Source organism: Channa argus, chromosome 20, assembly GCF_033026475.1.
Source record: "Channa argus isolate prfri chromosome 20, Channa argus male v1.0, whole genome shotgun sequence".
Lineage (NCBI taxonomy): Eukaryota > Metazoa > Chordata > Actinopteri > Anabantiformes > Channidae > Channa > Channa argus.
In genome coordinates, this window is record NC_090216.1 from 4,210,559 (window position 1) to 4,231,570 (window position 21,012).

Sequence of the window (21,012 nt, forward strand, 5' to 3'; positions counted from 1 at the left end):
ACACACACACACACACACAGACCATATGCAGTCACTACCTACTTTCCCCTACAAGAAGTGCTTTATTCTAATATTATACTTACAGTTTTTACAATAACAAAATAATATAAATATACAATACAGAAGAAAAAAAACAAAATATGTATTTACAGGCAACACTGAGGTGTGGGTGCACCATGGGGGCTCTCCCTATGGTTTCCCCTCCATCAGAAATGTAAACAACAGGAGGATACGTCTAGTGGAGACGACATCAGGGGAGACCAGAGCTACATGCTGCAGCAGCATCTGAGATCACATTACAGACTTCTGACAGGAATAACTGCCATGCTGATGAGGCAGAATAAGACAAAGAGATTTTCGATTTTCCTCCAGATTTGATGTTAAAACAGCGCTGAACACAAAAAGAAGAAAAGATACAACCATCTACATTCTATTGTAAAAAAAAAAACAAACAAACTAGAAAACTGTAAAAGTGCTTTTGTTATTAATGAAAATATTAAAAGTAAGACCTTTTAAATTCAGTTAAGACTTACACAACAGCAAGTGAAGCAAACTTTCTACATGAGGACAGACTTGAAGTGACTAGATCCATCGCTACAACAAAAAGGTGTGATTATCTAGACTTTGGGGACTTTTATATAACTTAACAGAGTCGTGTATTTACCTTAACCGACACGCAGCTGTGTTTGTGCTAAAGACAAACTGTGCACGTAATCCAACCTGAGGCAGATCTTCATTTTAGAAAGTACAGCAAGAAACACATAACTCATCCTTTTGCTATAGTTATTGCTATTTAAGAGACATTGATATAAAACCATTGAATTGAACATGGAGCTTAAGATGTTTGTTCTGCAATCACATTAATGTAAACATCACATTTTAAATGTGGAGCCACAGTAAACCTGAACCATAAAATGATGCTTTGAGCCATCAGATAATATGGAGGGGAGAAGATGTACATGTAATAATTTGTTTAAATGTACAAATTATTTATGACACATGCAGAAGTCAGTGATTAAACTTAGAAAACTGAAGGTAGTTGGCACAGATGCAGCGCGATATAAACTGGGCCTTTACAATCCGCATCAGCTGGCACATGTTAACTAACAGATCAGAGTTTCACTGGTGGTATGGAAGTGAAACCGATCCACATTTGCCTTCTCGGTTTTTAATTTACATATAAAACTAACTGCAGAAAGGGTAATATTATAGTCTAACTGAAATAATAAGCTGACTTAAAGCAGCAAATGTTCTGTTAAATGTTTCACCAATAAAAGGAAAACACAAGTGAAATGATACAATGTCAGTGCAGCTGCTGTGATGTTGTGCCATATGCACATTCATTTGCCAAATTTTGCTTTGCAGAGTTGTAATAATAATAATAATAATAATAATAATAATAATAATAAAAGCAACTGGGCATGACACAACACAAAACCCAATAAGGATAATCCTGTTTTTAAATGTGATCGCCAAGTTGCTCAATGTTTGGTAACTGGGGTGCATGGTTTGGGTTTCTGAAAACAGCCATACAAAGTAAAGCGACTGCCGACTTAGAATGTGGATTTACGTCACCCCCGAGGGGTCGTGTTGTAAAAAAATCCATATATCTGGGTGACAGTCCAAGGAAATGGCTTAATGAATCGTGTGCATAGACTGGCAAACTGAGGGCAGGGTTCACTCATCTGTGGTAAAATCTTGCCGTGTCTTGTAATTTCAACATTGTTCTATTCACACACAGACTTTGGTCCACAAACGTTCACTTTCAAACTCCCGGAGGTGTTTTTTTTTTTTTTTTTAACTAGCTGACATTCACTTCTTGCATTTTTTTAGGAGGTGGCTGTTTATAATCCCGTGCCCTAATTTTGACAATATCACATACACCCACTAGTATAGAATGGTCAATATTGCAGGCACAGAAAAGAGGGTAACACAGACATCAGAATTCACTATTTGTACACATTTTTTAAAAAAAAATCTATTTTATTGCCAAATAAATTTTCATTTGAGTTAATTATTTCTGTTTTCCATTTAGAATTATAGGATTTCAAATTCGCTGTGGTGTGTTATCAGGGACATCCATGCACTCCAGTTAATTAAATATTATTATTAGCCAGGTTTAGTTATGAAAAAAGCTATTTCAACATTCGTTAGCACTGTGTAAGCTCAACTAATATGGAAAACGAATTAACTAACACTACATGCTCACAGTATAGATTATCTTGCACTGTTTGTTATACAACTGACTCTCTCAAGTTTGTCTGTAGGGTCAAGAGTTGTTGGATGGGGGCAGAATGTAATAAAACCTCATTAGTGATTTCTACAGGTACAACTATTATATTTGGCTCAGGCGGTTCTGGACCCCACTCTGCTCCTGTGTGATGTGTCTCTGGATAAAGGGGCTGTTGGTTTGCTAGAGTTTCTAACGCAGCTCGCTCCATCTCCTCTGCCAGGTCCTCGTTGCTCCCGTACAGAACTCCCAGCTTTCGTGCAAGCAGCCCCTCTTTTTCCGGTGGATCTACACCTTCGTCCCTTCTAGCCATCCTCTTAGAGCGGTGCATGAAAGCGGCGTGGCGTATGCAGCGTTTCAGTAGATGGTTGCGGTACGCCCTCTGAATGACTACAGCAGCCCGCCCCTCTTCTTTGTGGCGCACTGTTGTGGTAATTGGTGCAAAGGAGTCTGAGGTGGGGTTGTTCAGGATGAACTTAGCCTCTATGCTCTCCCGCATTGCGGCCATCATCACTGTGTCTCCCAGTACCATCTGTGTGACGGCCGACAAGACGTCCAGGCAGTGGATCCTATCCCCAATAACCAGGGGAAGATCCATTTCAATCAGGCGAAGCCGGTTGGGCTTGGCCACCTTGAGCGGCTCCTGCAAAGCATCACAAAAATCTGAAAGCTGGCTGTATTCAATGAACTGAGACCCTTCCAGGTCATACTTCTCCCAAGTCTCGTAGAACATCTCAAAGTCCTCCTCGCAGAGTGCATCGCCGCTTTCCTCCTGGGCCACATTGAAGTTCTCCAAGATAATGGCGATGTACATGTTGACCACCACTAAGAAAGAGATGATGATGTAGCTGCAGAAGAACATCATACCCATACCCGGGTTGCCACAGTTACCCTTTACATCTGTGCCCGGGTTCTCAAAGTCTGGGTCGCAGTCTGGGGGCTCCCTGTTCAGCATTGGAAGCAAAAGTCCATCCCAGCCAGCCGACGTTGTGATCTGAAACAAGCAGATGAGGCTGCCGCCAAATGTCTCAAAGTTAAATATGTCATCGATTCCAGCCTCCTTTTTGACGTAGGCGAAGTTTGACATGCCAAATATGGAGAAGATGAACATAATGAGAAAGAGCAGGAGGCCAATGTTGAACAGGGCGGGAAGCGACATCATTAGAGCGAAGAGAAGCGTCCGAATGCCCTTAGCTCCTTTAATGAGACGCAGGATCCTGCCTATTCTGGCCAGTCTGATCACTCTGAACAGAGTGGGTGACACAAAATACTTCTCGATTACGTCTGAGAGCATAGTACCTGAAATAAAAAGACAATCAGAGACAACATGTGAATATCTATTAACTGTTTGAACACCAAAAATGTATTAGGTACCTACCCGCTATTGACAAAATGACCACAACAAAGTCAAAAACGTTCCACCCGTTCCTGAAGAAGTACTGGCGCAGGGCAAAGAGCTTCAACAGACACTCTCCCGTGAAGACAACGATGAACGCCACATTCAGTTTAAAGAGGAAATCCTCCTTCTCTGCGCTCTGGTCGTCCGTCTCCACCATCATGGACACCATGTTGAGGCAGATGAGGACCATGATGAAGATGTCAAAGAACTGTTGACTGATGAAGTCGAACACCCTGCCCTGGATTGGGTTCTGCAGGTCAAAGGAAGACGAGGAGCAGAAACACAAACCCAGTGGGGTAAATTTGGCCTGTTCACACCAGCAGTGTGCAGACAAGGTCCTCACAGGGGTCACGAAGGACATGCCACACATGCCAAACAGATCTGCAAGCTTACATCATTCATGCTTTTCAACAGCAAACGATATAGATGATAATTCATTTTGAGCCTTTTACAAATACTGTAACATAAAGGTTGTTGTCAATATTAATGACTGACATACCGTTGGACGTGGAATTGGTTTCTGTGGCTTCTTGGAGCCAAGTTTCTTCATTGCCTCGTAGTACTTCTTTTGCTCTTCAGTCATGAAGATATCTTTATCTCCAAAGTGCAGACACAGCAAAATAAAAAATTACTATAGGTGTTTAAATTAAGTGAGAACTTTTGTAAACTTCAAAATGAAGAAGAGGTTTAAGAAATACATCAATTGTTTTGGCTTGTTGGAGACTATTTCTTATGAAAACTGTGATGCTTATCTTTTTCTTTTGCTGGTTGAAATTGTCAATGATGACACCAATGAAAAGGTTCAGTGTGAAGAAAGAGCCGAAGATGATGAAGATGACAAAGTATATGTACATGTAAAGGTTGATCTCATAAGAGGGTTGCTCCTCCACCTAAATTAAAAAAAAAACAAAAATGAAAAATCTTTCTTAATCTGTTACGAATAAATTAAAGGACGCCTTCACTGATACTGAACATGCTTCTTTTGGATCTAGTCTGGGTAGGACATGTAAATGAATGCCATTAGGCCTCCCTCTGATTTCCCTATATTTTAATATGTTATTAAAATGTTATTATTAATGCAATTTTTCACTTCTGAAATGAAGTTATTACCTCTCTGGAATCCACAGCAGAATACATGATGTCCATCCAACCTTTAAAAGTTGCCTGCAAACACAGAGATCATAGACTGGAAATGTGTTTTTATTGCGTGCAACAATTTTCGGCTTCTTTTCCCAGCTGCACCGCTCACCACTTGAAGCAGGGACAGGTAGCCTTGCCCAACATTATCATAGTTGACTTTAACGTTGACCCAGCGGGCGTCCTGTGTGGCTTCTTTGACGGCCATGCAGTCGCTCCTGTTGTTGACCTCGGTCATACTGAACAGCTCCTCTGTGGTGGTGTTGATGCAGCGGTAGAACTTGCCGGCAAACAGGTTAACTCCCATGATGCTGAAGATGAGCCAGAAGATTAAACAAACCAGCAGCACGTTGAAGATGGAGGGAATCGCCCCAATGAGAGCGTTCACCACCACCTGCCCAGCAGAGAGCATTTTATTAGAATGATATAGAAAATATGAAGGTTTGCTTCAAGAAACTGGGTGTGAGTCAATGCACTGGTGGTACTCTTACCTCAGTAAGCTCTGTTAAAGCATCCATGGTGTAAGCATGCATTCAACAACAAACACGAAAGGGGAAAGCTGGTCAAAGTAGCATGAGAATGCCTTCAATTCTAAATCAGTGTTAGCCGTGCACATTTGTTAAAGCACGTCCCTGGAAAAACAAACCAAAAAAACGCGTACCCTCATGCCTTCAAATCTTGACAACGCTCGAAGCGGCCTTAGCGCCCTGAGGGTCCTGAGGGATTTGATTGGTCCAAGATCAGAGTAGCCCATCCAGGTGGCAACTAAACTAATCAGGGAAATCTGTGGCAGAATCAAAACATTTCCTAATCAAGTGTTACCACAGACGTTATCTAACACAACATATGTTTGTTTGTTTGTATGTTTCGGATACTGGCCAGCAATGCGAAAAAAAAAAAAAAAAAACGAAAACATTAATATAAAACTTACATCTACAATGAAGAAGTCTAGCCAACACCAGGCGTTGGTGAAGTAGGTCTTGTAGCCATACGCCACCCATTTAAGGAGCATCTCGATAACAAAGATGTAGGTGAAAACTTTGTCGGCGTACTCCAAAGCAATCTTGATGGTTCGACGTCTTTCTATGTTTATGTCTTCGAAGGCCTGCCGACACAGGACGATACACTAGATTCCTAGATGTCCCCACTGCATTATAGTATGTTAACACCACCATAAAGCAGCACTCACCAGGGCTCCACTGCTCAGCAGGATCATAAAGATTATAAAGGTTTCAAACCAGTCATGCTCCACAATGGTGAAGCAAGCTCTACGCAGGTTCCACCATTTCTTTCCTCTACCTCCGGTGATGTCTACAGTCAGGCATGGCCAGCGCCTCACACAGTCTGGGAAGAGCAAAAGTTTAGGATTACTCAGCGTCATGCATCGGTACAACTATATTTTAAATACATGACGTTACTGCACAATCGTGAGAGGACAGTGTTACGGGTCACAGGTATTTGATGCTGTGTTACAGGTCGTCCGTACTGTCAGTGAAGCAGGCCTCTGGTTCCAGTAGCTCTGGCTCTTCTTCTTCCACTTCCTCTGGCTCGGGCTCAGGTGGCTGATAGTCCACTGTGCTGCAGACTGAAGAGTCCCCGTCATTCAAAGCACCGACCAGCTAATTGAGAATAACGAGAGCAGGTAAATTACAGGCCCCCCCCAAAAAACACGCTCAAAAAAATTATATATCATTATATCAATCTTTACACATCTCAACCTGTGGCCAACAGCTGCTTATGTTGTTGTTAGGTCAGAGACAAAATAATTATGAGTGGTTGTGAACGTTACTCACTTTGAGATTTCCTGACAAATTACTTTGATTATGTTCCTGGAAAACATTAAAAGAAATAATATTACCAAGTGTTCATTAACAGTGAGACGGATATATCCTGCACAGATATAGAATTGTCCCTAAAATCTATCTGAGTGAAATATTTGAGATTTTCATTGATTTTAGGTTATAATACTACCAAATTGTTGCAAAAAGTTTGTTCATTAGACAAAATTAAACAACATTACACTAGATCACCCCACAATTTCATATTTATGCAAGGTGTGTAGAAGCATGATTGGCAAAGACAATTTGAGGTTCTTTGAGCATTCTTCTTATACCGGGACAGTAAAATTATTTAGTTTACTTTTATTTATTACGACTGCTTGAGGATTTACAACATAATACCAATTAGGTTCATTTATTTTGCTGTTTTTTTCCTTACAGTGCTCTGACGTCCATTTTCATCATCTGAAATCTCTGAATCGTGAGCATCATCTTCATCATTCTCATCCAGGTTCTCAAAGTCTGACTCTCCCTGAGCGATTGGCACATTCAGACTGAGCTCCCCATCCACAATAAAGCCAGAGGGCCGACCTTGGACCAAACAATTAGATATACCATCTGCCATTTTGAAAGTCTGACTAGTGTCCAAATGGTTCATTTCAATTTCCTCCATTTTGGGGTCCACGACGTCCGACAGACCCTCCTCCGGCTCCTTGGGCTTTCTGCCAAGCATCTGCAGGACCGTTCGAATGACGAACGCTTTGAACCAGTCGATGCCCCGTGTGATCCTGCCAATGGCGATCTGGAGGTTGTTCATCTCTCCGTCGTCGTCTCCTGCTGAGAGGTTGTCTCCGCTGAATGAGCTGAGCAGCAAGGCCAGGAAGAGGTTCAACACCTGGGGACAGAAAGTGAAAATGTGTGATGATTGTAATAAGAAATGTAAGTAAATATAGTTATTGATACTAATGACTGAGTTTCTAAAGTAAACACAAATGAGCTCAAATGCACATCACGTATCAAATTGTTCCTGTGATGGCACATCCGTAAATATTATCTTGTCTGCCTCCTGTTGCAGACACAGCTATCTTTAGTTTCTTAAACCCGTTCTCAGTTCCCATTTCCCTGGTTTAGCGGGAGATCATGGTTACACGCAGGCCAGCGGCGGGTTGATCTCTCTCATTCTGCACTGGAGCTGTGAATCCGTAAACAGGGCTGAGGGGAACGGATGGGCTGCATAAAACACATGCCAGGCAGCAGACGAATGTAAATAAATATGTTTTTTGAATAGACAACACAAAATCTGTTCTAACAGAAATTACAGTGTTTCTCGGGAACAGGGAATCAACTGTCAAGTAACCCATGGTGTGCTTAAAGAAACAATATCAGGTCCTAGCTCATACCTTACAAGTCAATTTGTACAAATGATCATATAACCGGAGATTATATAACAACTCCTGTTTCATTTGGCGGCACTAAAATCAATTTTGACCTTCATGATGTAGAATTTACATAAAGGACTTTTGACACATCCAAAAAAAATGTCAATTTCAAAGAAAGAATGGATGGTTGGAAGTCAGTTTTTGCATTGCTCTTTGACTCCGTGACGCTGATGATTTAATTCTTATGTACTGAATTTGTTACGAATGACGAGGCATTTTTCAGTAGTGGATAGTATTAAAGGAAAGTACTGACAGCCCTTCCAGTGGATTAGATTTCTTTGTCTTTTAATCTGTTTGATCATGAAAATGTGGTGTAAAAAACAGTGAATTGGACACTGCTGTTGAGTAGTAGCATCGATGGAGCCGTGTTTACTTAATGAATTTCTATGATTTCTTTAACAATGCATTGATTTGGTGGCTCTTTGAAAATCATTTTAATGTTGGTAGACCAGGAAAAAAAAATACACTTGACCTGTGAGCCGACACAGGGGCAGTGAAGACAGCTAGACTGAATAAAACATATCGATTGTGTGACATGCTTGTGTTACGCACATGTCAAAATCGTAGCTGACACATTTTCTCTGTAGACGCAGACCCTCTGGTGTCTTATCCAGAGGGTTAAGTAATTTTGAAAGAGGAACAAAAAGAGAAAGAGTTTAGGGGGAAAAATTAGCACAAAATGACCAACATGTCCCTAAAAATGCAAGTTACTCTTCTCTATATGCTGCGAAGGCGTTTGTCAACCCTGATTGCCGCTTCATTAATTCCATCTCAATCTGCTACCAGATGTCTTTCCTTCACACACAGTCCCCTGCCACCCGAGCTCTGCTCGCTCAGCTGTTTGTGTTTGTTTCCTCAGTGGCAGCAAGCTTACTTGAGCCGGATCTTAGCACACACTCAAGGTCAAAACCACTATTTGGTAGCTAAGGTCATTTGATTTAAATAGAACTCGACAAGTGATTTCCTTTTCAGTTCTATGAATAACCTAACAGGAAATGGTTTTGGCTCAGTCATTGAATACGATGCTGAAATGATGTTGGACAGTGACAGTTGGGAGAGCCTTGTTCTACGAGGCCAAGATGAAATGTCAGGGACAGTATTTTCATGCTCCAGACACTCAAGATTCTCCACTAAGCATCGCAAACTGGCCGAAAAGGTTTGTGCAACTAGGTCGATTCAGCAGTTGCTGTATGAGATGTTGTGTGGCGGTATTTTTAGGGGCATTTTTCGCTTTTTTGCGAGCCCCAAAACAATAACAGCATGCAGCAACTTGCTGCAGCCTGCTTTGTCAGGGCAGACATTGCTCGTACTGAACAGTTTTCTCCCCCAGGTGTGATGTGTCTGTTTTTGGCATCCCTCAGCTGAGGGGTTAACAATAAACTGCTGAGACATGCAGGCCACAAAGCCTCCTGGCACGATAAAGAGATAACTGCTAGATTTAGAAAGATTTTACAAAATAGTCTGTCAGCTTTACAGCTTCACACTAGTGACGGCTGGTCAGAGTTTAGATGTGTTGTGTGTACCTGAACATCAGCAGTGACCAACTATTTATGGTTTACTGTGTATTGTTTGACTAAAACGTTTGCACTATTAATAGTGAGGTTCTACACACACAGAGAAAAACAACTGCTATTGTGACAATCTGGATTCAGACACTTGACACTTGTTTAATCTAGCAGTACAAAACCTCTACACCCCAAAGCAAAGTGAATTTTGCTGAAATCTGCCCTTATTGTCCGGCAACAGTTGTATATCTGTGTCAGATTTAAAACTGTATTTTAGCAGTGCACTCACCACTAGATTCCCAATGACCATGACCATCATGAAAACAACCAAACACATCCCAGCTCCAGCCACCTCCATGCAGTCCCACATGGTCTCAATCCACTCCCCGCACAGGATGCGGAACACGATGAGGAACGAGTGGAAGAAGTCGTTCATGTGCCAGCGCGGCAGCTCGCAGTTGTCGGAGATCCTGCACACGCAGTCCTTGTAGCTCTTGCCAAAGAGCTGCATGCCCACCACGGCGAAGATGAAGACTATGATCGCTAGCACCAAAGTCAAGTTTCCTAAAGCTCCCACGGAGTTTCCGATGATTTTGATCAGCATGTTGAGTGTGGGCCACGACTTAGCCAGTTTGAAAACACGCAGCTGTGTCCATCACAGAAAATACACAGACAGACACAGTAAATAATGTAGGAAGTGTCACAGCTGTGGTGAAGGGGGAAAAAATTAGTTAAGTAAATGTGGCTCACCAGACGGAAGGACCTGAGGACAGAGAGACCCTGGACATTTGCCAGCCCCAACTCCACCAGACTGAGAGTGACGATGATGCTGTCGAAAATGTTCCAGCCAACTTGAAAGTAATAGTAAGGGTCCATGGCGATGAGCTTGAAGAACATTTCTGCTGTGAAGATTCCAGTAAAAACCTAAACAGGAAAAGATTTGCCTTTACAAGAACTGACTAGATCGAGTCTGAGATGTACATGAGCAGAAAATGAGGCACATATTCACCAGATTCCCCACTGAGAGCATGTAGTCAAACTCCGGGGTCATGGGGTAGTGCTCCATGGCCATGAAGAGGGTGTTGAGCACAATGCAGATGGTGATGGCCAAGTCAACAAAAGGGTCCATCACCACAAAGTGCACCCACTTTTTAAAAACCACCCAGGGCGTGCAGCAGTCCCACTTCAGAAACATGTCAGCAAACTTGTACCAACCAGGTGGGCATGGCCTCTGAGCCTCCTCCAACTCTAGACACAGCCAGACAAACACTCAGGTAGTCTACTGTCAACTTTAATCAATCCTTAGGTGATGATAAGGGTGCAGCCGACAGGATCTAAGGCTAAGTGACATAACCGAAGTATATAGTATATTCAGGATATCTGGGCTACTGCATGACGATGGCCTGTGCATCGTCAGTGTGAAGCTTCTATCCTCATTGACACTGACCTTCCATAGCAGCTGTAGTGAGCACAGTCACAGCGCTGGCCGACCTCTGCGTCAGTCCTGGGTCGTCCAGATGAAGCACACTGTGCACAGAGCCCACTGACTTTTCTCTGAGCTCAAAATCTGTAGTACACTGTAAAATATGAAAAACTTTCAGAATGTTGAAAGCTCATGAAGAAATCCCCTCTTTGATCATAGTTGTAAACTTACACTTGTATCTGGTATGTGTACAGTAGAAACACAAGCAAGTCCACCCTCTTCCTTTTTGGCATTTTCCACCTTTGTGGAAAAATGTCCTTGAACCGGCCAGTCAAAATTCTATCGCTTTATGGGTCAAGATATATTTGCTTTTTACCCAAGTGTATGTTTAGACCATGGCGGCATCATCTGTGCCATTGTTCACACAGTCCCTTGACTAAATTGTTAATGTCTGCAAATCAAACAGGCTACACAAGGGAGTAATTTTGCAAATGCATATGTCCAATTAACAGCAACTATATGTCAACCCTACTAAGCTCGACCAAAAAAACTTTAAAAACTCAAATCAGCATGACTGTCAAATTGTTGCCAGGTACTGACCTTGACCATGGTGGGCGCTCTGATGATCAGACGAGGAACAAGTCTCCCATTACAGTCCTTGACATTTTCATCATGCTCAATACTCCGTTCGTCATCTGCCAACTCCGACGTCGTGTGATGACTGAGCGACTTCTTACTGGTCAGAGTGGCTCGGCTTCCGTAAGTTTGAGCCTGTCAGGTAAAAGGTACAAGATTTTAGTTTTACTACAAGATTTATTCACAAAAGGTGAATATTTTATCATATTTAGACCACAAACAACAGAAACATCCTCTTAATCTCTCCTGTCACATCTGGTGACATTTGTGTCACTGTTCAAATATGCTTGGACCCAACTGTGTGTACAGTACATCTCAGATGACAGCGGAAACACACACAAACTATATCTACTGCAAACTGTAGCAGGCGCCATGACCACTACCTTATTTGATCAATAGGGTCAGTAACCGCACTGATCGTGTGCATTGCTTCTTGGTTCTGTCCTCATGACTTGCACAAATACCTGGTCCTGATTCTTGAGTTGCTCTAGTAGCCGCTGGAACTCTTCTTCTTTTTCAATGGCCTCTCGCTGAGTTGCCTGATTTTGTTCCTCGTATGCCATAGCCACCACAGCCAGGATGAGGTTGATGAGGTAGAAGGACCCCAGGAAGATAATCACCACAAAGAACAGCATGTATGTTTTCCCGGCTGCCCGCAGGATCTGTGCAAAAGAGAAGCTACGAGAACTTAGGACAAATTTCTTTAAGTAAGTTTAATTTTGAAATAAAAAATAAATTAAAAACGGCAAGTTGGAGTTCGTCATAGTGTTAGCAAGAAATGAGAGAAGTGCCAACCAGCTGGAAAAGGTTCTCCCAGTAGTCCTGGGTCATGAGTCTGAAGAGGGCCAGGAAGGCCCAGCCAAAAGAGTCAAAACTGGTGTAGCCGAAGTTAGGGTTCCTCCCAGCCTTCATGCACGTGTATCCTTCTGGACACTCTCTATCAGCAAAGAAGAGTCAGTTTGCTACAACTGTTCTCCCAACTTCTGATCTTAACACTGTTCTACATTGTGACAGTGGCCATAGAAAAAAAACACATGTGCAGCCGATGAGTTAAAAGATGCAGACAAACATCAGCGAGGTGATCCCAGTGTGAAAAATACATACCCAGCGTCAGAGCTGTTTCCACAAAGAAGAGCATCTTTGCTTCCCTCCAGATAATAGTGATTTTCTATGCCCAAAAACAAAAAGAGCAAAGAGTGAAATCTATTTCATCTCTCAGCTCATAATAGGAGAACGTGGTAAACATACCTGTGTTTTCAATATATTCCTGGAAGTTGAAGGTACTGTTGGAATATGTTGCGTTGCCCATCGGGTCGTAATAGGACACGGTGTCATTGAACGTTGTTGTAGTGTTAAAAAATTCAGACGCGGTTTGATTCATATCGATGGGCCAGCGCACACATTTGTGACGCAGATTTCCCATAAAAAGCTGAAGGCCGACAAGAGCAAAAACAGCGAGGGCGAAGACGGTGAGAATCATGACGTCCACCATTTTCTTCACTGACTGGATCAAAGCAGCCACTATGGTTTTCAAACCTGACAAAATGCAAATAATACATGAAACTAAAGGTCAAACATCCAATTAATTACAAATAATTACATTTAAAAAGCAGTGTTTCACGATTCAATCATAAAACATAGTTCATTTTCTCATTTCTTCTCATGACCAGTGTATTACTCCTAAATCACGGGACACTGTAGCTCCTTAGGAACTAGTCACCAGTCAACTTTAGCTTTGTTACCAAGGGTCTTTAAAAGGTTGTAAACCCTCAAAGTCTCATTATAACATGTTAAAATTAAAGAAAGGTTACCAGGAATCACAGTTATTGTTTTGAGGGCTCGAAGTACACGAAATGTCCTGAGGGCTGAAACATTGCCAAGGTCAACAAACTCAGTGACGTATCTGTGGAGGAACAATAATTAATAAACTCATCAACGGCAGAAGATATATTAAGTCACCATAGCAACATCTGGATCATTGTGTGTTATTAAATGCATCCAAGCGGTCAAGGTATACTTACGCCATGCTAATCACCATGAAATCCAGCCAATTCCATGGATCTCGAAGGAATGTAAAAGATCCCACACAGAAACCTCTGGACAACACTTTGACTGTCGCCTCAAAGGTGTAAATACCAGTAAAAACATACCTAGAACACAATGGCGCAACACGTGGGGTAATAAAGGTCAAACGAATTTTATGAGTGAAATCAGTGAAACCCAAATGATGAAGTACTCACTCAACAGTTTTACTCCACGCTGGTGGGTTGCTCATCGTCATGAATACGCAATTCGATAGGATTGTTATCATGATGAACATGCTAAATAATTTAAGTCAGGATTAAGGAAACAAACACGAGTGCTGCATATAAGCAAACAACTTGTCTCTTAGTCAAATGTGTTCAAACCTAAACACACAAAAGCTACTTAAAAGCTCCGGCAACTCAAAGGATATGAATGTATAAGAATTTTGATGGCTCCTCTCCTAATCAAACTAAAGGGGCTCAGAATATAGCAAGCCGGGTCAGCGTTGAACCTATAGATTGTGTTTCCTTTGCTGATCACAATGAATGTCTGAAAAAACAAATGCAAGCTCATTTCAATAAATACTTAGTGTTGTCAAACTTGAATTAATGCTTTAAAAAAAATGTGCGACATGCAAACTGCCAATTACATTGTGTAAAAGACCCCATACATCTGCAATAATTTCATGTTAGGTCAGGTGGTAGAATCTTGTCATTTTGACGTCATGCCATCAAACACAAAGCTCGGACTAACTTTCTGGGCTTTGTAGAAGGGGTCCAGGTCCTCTAGAGGCGTGTTAAGCAGCTCTGGTGACGGGTCTCCGTAGATCATGGGCAGGCTCTTGCCTGCCTCCAGATCGACGTTTGGGGCTGCTGGCTCTTCCTCGTCGAGGTCCTCTACCTCTCCTGCCTTTTTTCTTTCCTCCTGAAGCCTTTCGATCTCCGCCAGCGATTCCCGGGTGAAGGGGCGGAGCGCATAGCTGATTGTTGGAGGGAGCAGGGTCGCCATCTTCGCATTGCGAAGGGATGCCACCTCACCAGGGTTTCCCTAGAAGGAGCTGGGTGGAGGAGGAAAACAAATGAAAATGGGGCCATACATCATCAGCTAGAGTGACCAAGACACCTTAAGCAGTTCTGCCCAGAGCATTAGCATTTTGATCAGATTGGAAAACTTAGTGACATTTATGATTCTTTCTCCACTCAACTATTTTCTGACATTGTATAGGAGAAGATTAGTCCAAATATAAATAATTAGTGGCAAATGTAATTGTAAGTAATTTTGTATTGTAAATAGTATGTGATGATATTCTATATTTATTGATCACACCAGATTTACAACTTAAAATGACTTTTAAAAATATTACAATTTAAATTTTAAACCATTAAATCTGGCAGTAATTTTTACATGATAAATCACTTTTAATGTCTCTTTAAAAAGTCACCAACTCACTACCAATTCAGTTCCTATGGTGCCAAATCTTTTCATTGTGTGGCAAACGTGCAAAAGCAGTGGTTCACAATAGTTCTGTCAAACGAGGTCCAGGATCGTATAAAATCGTATGTAAATTATCTTAATCTGCTTAATCTCCTCTGACCGGACATTCTTTATTTAACACAACCTAATAATTTCATACAGATTATAAACGGTTTAAATCTATGACAGTCTAAGTCCAAGCCCCTTGCCCTCCCTTGTTCTTTGTGCCCTGCATCTGTAACCCGGTACCCCTCTATTTCTCTCTCTCTACCCCACAAGCCCTTAAAACTGTCAGGATGGTAGCAAACCAACTGGATGCACTCAGGACTGAGCAGAGCTTGGACTTTCCCACCGTTCTAAAGAGACCATGACATTACATGTGTACATCAGATTACCTATTAACTCAGCAGACGCTCCGTGTCAGCTCCAAGTGGCGTTTGCTTACACCCTTTGATGTGTTCAGCAAGCAGTGCAAATCACTTGGTTTTGACAGGAGCACCTACGGTTAGGTTCCCGCTTTCATGGACAAAATAATGTAGCTGCTACACGTAAATGTGCTTCAGAACAGCGAGCACACACAGAAAACAAAAGATTTCATTCGTTCTTCCAACATATTAGTTGTTTACTGTTTTTCGAGCGAACGTCATATTTTCACTGTCCCCTCATAATATCACCACTTGCAAAAAAGTTTGTTAAAGGAAATGATGAGCTTCTGAACCGTGAAGGTAACAGTAGATCCACAAAAGCAGATTGCACTACCAAGACAGACAGACAGACAGACAGACAATAGCCACTGATCCCACTTTATTGTAGGATAATGTGTTCTCAAACCATTTCACTTAAACAGAAAATGATGCATTCACACACGAGTGAGGAGACGCACACTGTCACACAGATACGGTGGCTGCACAGCTGCTACGGGCAATCAAGGTGGAGCGTCGTGTTACAGAAGCCCGATGACTCTGCTCATTCCTTCCTGGCTGAGCCTTCGCTCTGTGCCTCACATCCCTCCGATAAACAGGACAGCAGGCCAACTACCTTCTGTTTTACATGGGGCCCCCCACAGACACACACACACTGCCTCCCTACATGATACTCCAAATCTCTGTTTCTTGTAACACAGACTGCAGTCATTCCAACTTTACACGTCACATAATCACTCACACTAGCACCATCTTACTGGAGTGGTCTGTTAAAAGTAACCAATTCGTTTTTCAGTGCCCTTGCAGACAGAAGGCAGAACCCCCGGACCACTAACCCTACTTACTATTCCTCCAAACCCTAGTTTCACCTCTCACCATCCCATCTCCAAACCCCTGTTCTGGGAGCCATGGCCCCACTGCTATCGACTGTGAGCCAACCTTAAAAATACACATCCTGAGACTGGATGTGCTTCTCCATGGCTTACAGGAAACTTCTCCTGATTACATTACATCACACAGTTACTGCTAAAGCAATCAAAAGTCTTTTTAAAAAAAAGAAGGCATGGGGCCCATGGCGAAAAGCCCTTGAAGTTTATGTGTTTGAAAGAGCTGAAACTACCACAAAGTGATCCAAAAGCCTAAAAACAAAATGATGAACAATACCCTGACACCACCTGAATGTGGTGCAAAACAGCTAAAACAAAAAAAAAAGACACAAAATGTCCAAAAACAGACACATAGCCCCTAAAAAGTCACAAAAAAGTAAAAGCAGATACAGTGGGGGCCCATTTCTCTAAATCTGCCCATACATCAGTGTGTTATTCACACATTTAGTATATTTAGTATAAAATAATTTCTATTTATCTTACATGTTTCATACAATATGTCTGTGAAATACAATAATGTCTGAATGTCTGAGTTGAAGTGCAAAAGAAAAATTGTGTTTGATTCTGTGATGGACGAAGTAGTCAGATCATTTACTTACAGTAAGTTTTCTATTATTATTTTCTATTACTACTATTCAATCGTTAATGCTGGTGCAACGGTGTGTTGGCAACATGTTAAAGGACAGTTTCCCATCTTTCTTCTCTTTGTCTTAAAATAGCAGTCGATTGCTCATATGAATATTCCAAGACTTCTTATGTGTTGTAATCAATCCCTCTGTTCATACTGATCATCAAGATACTGTATCTCTTGAAGTCTCTTCAATGGAAGTGATGAGGTCTGAAAAGTCACAGTTCTTGTTATCTGGGGCGGCTCTAGTATTTGTTTTATTGGAGTGGCCAGACTCGGGCACACAGGGTGGCACATTTGAATAATTATTTTAAAAGATTTTAAACTTAAATAAATAGTAATATATTGGTTTATTGTTTTTTCAGCATTGTAACTTTCAAATGTTAGCTTAAAAAAAGCTTATCTACCATTTTCCATTACTCTATTATTAAATTATATTATTAAACACTTGGAGAAGGTAAAAATCCATCCTTTGCAGGAATAATCTGCGAGGGTTGCAAAATTCTATTGTGACATAGGAACAAAATGATAACTTTTTCTCTATTTATAAAGCTAGTCATTTATTTGCTGCTTCAGATTTCTCTTTGTGCTGAAACACCTACGGCAGGTACCCATCACCTTGTCACCATTTTAAGGGTAGCCAGTGCCTCCCAGGGCAACCCCTCTAGCTCTACCCCCGCTTGGTCTGTTCTAGAAATGTAATTCTAAAACTAAAATTAGACTTAAGGAGTCTGAGTTTAACAGATTAAGTGGACTTTCAAATTCTCTTTACTATAACATTTTGTGTTTCTCCGTCGAGTTGCAGTAACAAAAAGGGGAATTTTGAACAAAAATTTTGGAGATATCCACTCAATGTGACTCATTGTCTTCAGATACATGTTCACTTACCAGTCTCTCCAGGATTTCACAGACCTTTTGTGACTGTTGTGGCCCGATTCATCGCTCGATTTAGCGACACATTCAGCTGATGCAGCTCCCTGGTGCAGCCGGAAGGCTCTTGCAGAGGCCGGGAATTAACATTACAGCACGTGAAATTTGTTTTAGTGTTCATGTTCATGACACATGACTGTCGTTTTAAGACACACTTGATGTGGCAAAGGGCATCATACATGCATTAGGTTCGTGAATGTTGGGGACCGATTTCAGGATGACACTGAAAGAGTCTAACGGCAAAAATGTGTACAACTCATGCTGCCGTCAGATGGCAGGAATGCATACTTTTCTACTCAACTTCCAGTTCACAATTTCATCATCAGCCTCTTTTCTAACAATGGTTTGATTTTAAGAGTTCAGCTGAAGACAGTCAGCTCATGCACACTGAGGACAGGTGGTAAACTGAGGGACAGGGAGGAAATGTTAGATTTCAGAACCCTCCCTGACAGTTATATATATATATATATATATATATATATATATATATGACCTTGCTTGAAGGCCATGTGACCGGTGGCATTCCAGCTGAGGATATAGACACGGTAATGTAGACACATCTTCGTTACACTAACTGGCTGTGGAATGCAAATGCAAATATTCACCTCTGGAAAAACTTACTGAACTAGTGTTAGGCTTTTATCACCAGGGACATTTAACAGCAAGAGAGGTTGTGCAGGCTTCCTACAAACAGTTAAGATTCTAGGAAAATGGGCCAAATGGCCTAATGTCATCAAAGAAAACTGATTATAGATCTTTGTACTTCCTGTGGAAAATATAAGAGTACTTTTTGAGAGCACTCCCTACTGGACCTGGAGAGGAACAGAGACCCTTTTCTATGTTCTATTAAGGCCTATGTAAGAATAGCAGACGCCATGAACAGAATTACCTTCTTCAGGTGAAGTTGTGAACCACAGATTTGCAGAAAAAAAAACCCTGGGTTTTTATCCACACGTCCTTTGACATTTGCCATGCCCCTGCTCCCGCGGTTTTCTCACGGGGTCAAATCGCAATACTCCGCTTCAACGCCCTGTCAGCCGTTAACCTTGTATTTCAAACCCTACTGGGGGCCACAGTAAAACACCCCTCCCCACCTGTCATTGTACGTTGTTAGCGGATGCAATTTTGCACTTGCTGCAAGCTCAGAGAATGAACTTAAAATTAGCAGCATGCCCCTGGCCTCAGTAATTACTCAGGGTCAAGCCCTTGAAGTCTTTCACTTTGTTAATGCCTGTCTCAGACGTGTGCACATTAGACCCAGTCACACTGCTGTACTGTATATCCCTACATGCATTATGTTGCTGCTAAGAGGACAGCTGCTGTCATTTGTGGTATCCTTCCACTACTGCTGCATAGTGAGGAGCTGTCAAAACCTAGTATAATCTAATTAGGGTGGTAAAGCTGCACAACTTTGTAAGAGAGAAGCTGACTAATAAAGTACAAGAAGTTGTTGTGGGATAAAGCACACATGTAAGATTAATGTTGTCATATTCTGTTGTTTGATATAGTCTAACACAGGTTTCCAAAGACATTTCTGCTGTCTTAAACGAACCTATTTGGCCTTTGCATTCGCAGCACAGAAATCTGAGTGGACTACACGTGGGAGTGATATGGAGAATATTCCATCCAGCTCGTAAGAGACCAAGAAAGGCTATTATCATAGCACTAATCAAGCCCATGGAAAATCCATCAGGGAGCTACTCATGTTCGAATCAAAACGGCACTGAATTGGACAAATGAGATGATACATTCTGACAAAAAAAAATAAATAAAAAGTTTTACTTCACTTAACCTTATTTTACCTTTTGAGTATTCTGGAAAATACAGAGGCCTAGCCAAGCAGTCACATGGGCCCACTTGGTGAAAGAAACTCAAAACCGTCACCTTCTGCATCCAAGAACATGTGACGCGAGACACACAAACAGTGTGGAAGACCACAGATACAAAGTCACACGTGATGTGTGTTGAAAGCATCATAAATGTGCATTTCCTGCCATCAGCGGCCAAAAACGAGACAAATTAGGCAATATGTGAAAACAATTCCCTCTAAGAACTTAAGAACCACCTGATCAAGACTGAAATCTGCATGTGGCTCCACTGGAGGAGCCAGTTCTGGTACATATGAGTTACAGGTGCACAGTTGACCAGAGTCCTTGCCGTGTGCAAATATGTGCTTTGCCTGCATGACGTCACGGTGCCTCCATAGTCCTACACCTCTAGGCAACATGGATTACCAGCAGGGAAATAGTGGGGTAACAGCATCCAGAGCATCACAGTATCTGGCCCATCTGCCATGAACACATGGGCTAAAAATAACACTTTGTCCCAGTGGGAGGAGGCATAGTGGGGATCGAGAAGGTTGCAAAGTGTCCACATTGGACATTACAGCCACGTGCCTCCAGTCAGACATTCACCTGCCAGGTGAAGACATGGGCATGTCATGATGCTCATGCGCAGTGTACAGTAGATAACGTAGCATAACAGTGAAGTGAAACAGCACGTGCGCGCAACTTCACAACACAAACGCTACTGTGACGCCATGAATCTACCCATTCCAAATTTGACCTAAGCTCAATTACAGCTCCACGTTTATTATTAGAACTAAATCGCTCATTTGATTTCTTTTACAGAAGAACAATTTGCAATACAATCGACAGCCATTTTCTGTACTTTATGAGTACAAATTCCTCTTTATCAGCCAAACCGAATGGCTTTACTTGGTAGAAACTGGGGATGTTACCAAAACACAAAAGTGGGCAATTAAATATAGAAAATTACAAGTTCAAACTAGTTAATTCCAGCTCGAGAAAGTCAAGGAAAGAAATGAATCTATGCGACTCGTGACCAACAAAAACAGAACCCAAACGTATTGATCAAATCACGTCCGAAGTTGCAAGCAGGGATCTTCAACCTGCAGCCTGACGGGACACGTTTCCAACTCGGGGCTCGTGCAGCAGTCGCCTCACGGAAGACAACAAAAGTAGGTGGTGGTTACCTTACACAGTAAGGCAAATATTCCCCCAAAATCCAAGAACCTTAGGGAGGTGGAAAGAAAAAAAGAAATCAAGTCTTCCGTCAAGCCTCCCACCGAGGGCGTAAT

General features: G+C 41.9%; 1 protein-coding gene across 1 annotated transcript; it reads right to left on the reverse strand.

The window, feature by feature from the left end:
* Positions 1-1,860: 1,860 nt before the first annotated feature.
* Positions 1,861-21,011, reverse strand: scn4aa (sodium channel, voltage-gated, type IV, alpha, a). The gene is made up of 27 exons (XM_067488576.1): positions 20,908-21,011; positions 14,326-14,629; positions 14,003-14,121; positions 13,788-13,877; positions 13,569-13,697; positions 13,359-13,450; positions 12,796-13,083; positions 12,652-12,715; positions 12,343-12,484; positions 12,012-12,209; positions 11,512-11,682; positions 10,936-11,065; positions 10,498-10,736; positions 10,239-10,412; positions 9,778-10,134; positions 6,984-7,439; positions 6,560-6,595; positions 6,253-6,385; positions 5,956-6,110; positions 5,698-5,871; positions 5,428-5,550; positions 4,879-5,160; positions 4,740-4,793; positions 4,382-4,519; positions 4,129-4,233; positions 3,609-3,879; positions 1,861-3,529 (listed from the first exon to the last, which is right to left on the reverse strand). Exons 2-27 carry the CDS (start codon positions 14,578-14,580, stop codon positions 2,235-2,237), a joined length of 5,670 nt encoding a protein of 1,889 aa, XP_067344677.1. The 5' UTR covers positions 14,581-14,629; positions 20,908-21,011; the 3' UTR covers positions 1,861-2,234.
* Position 21,012: the final 1 nt, after the last annotated feature.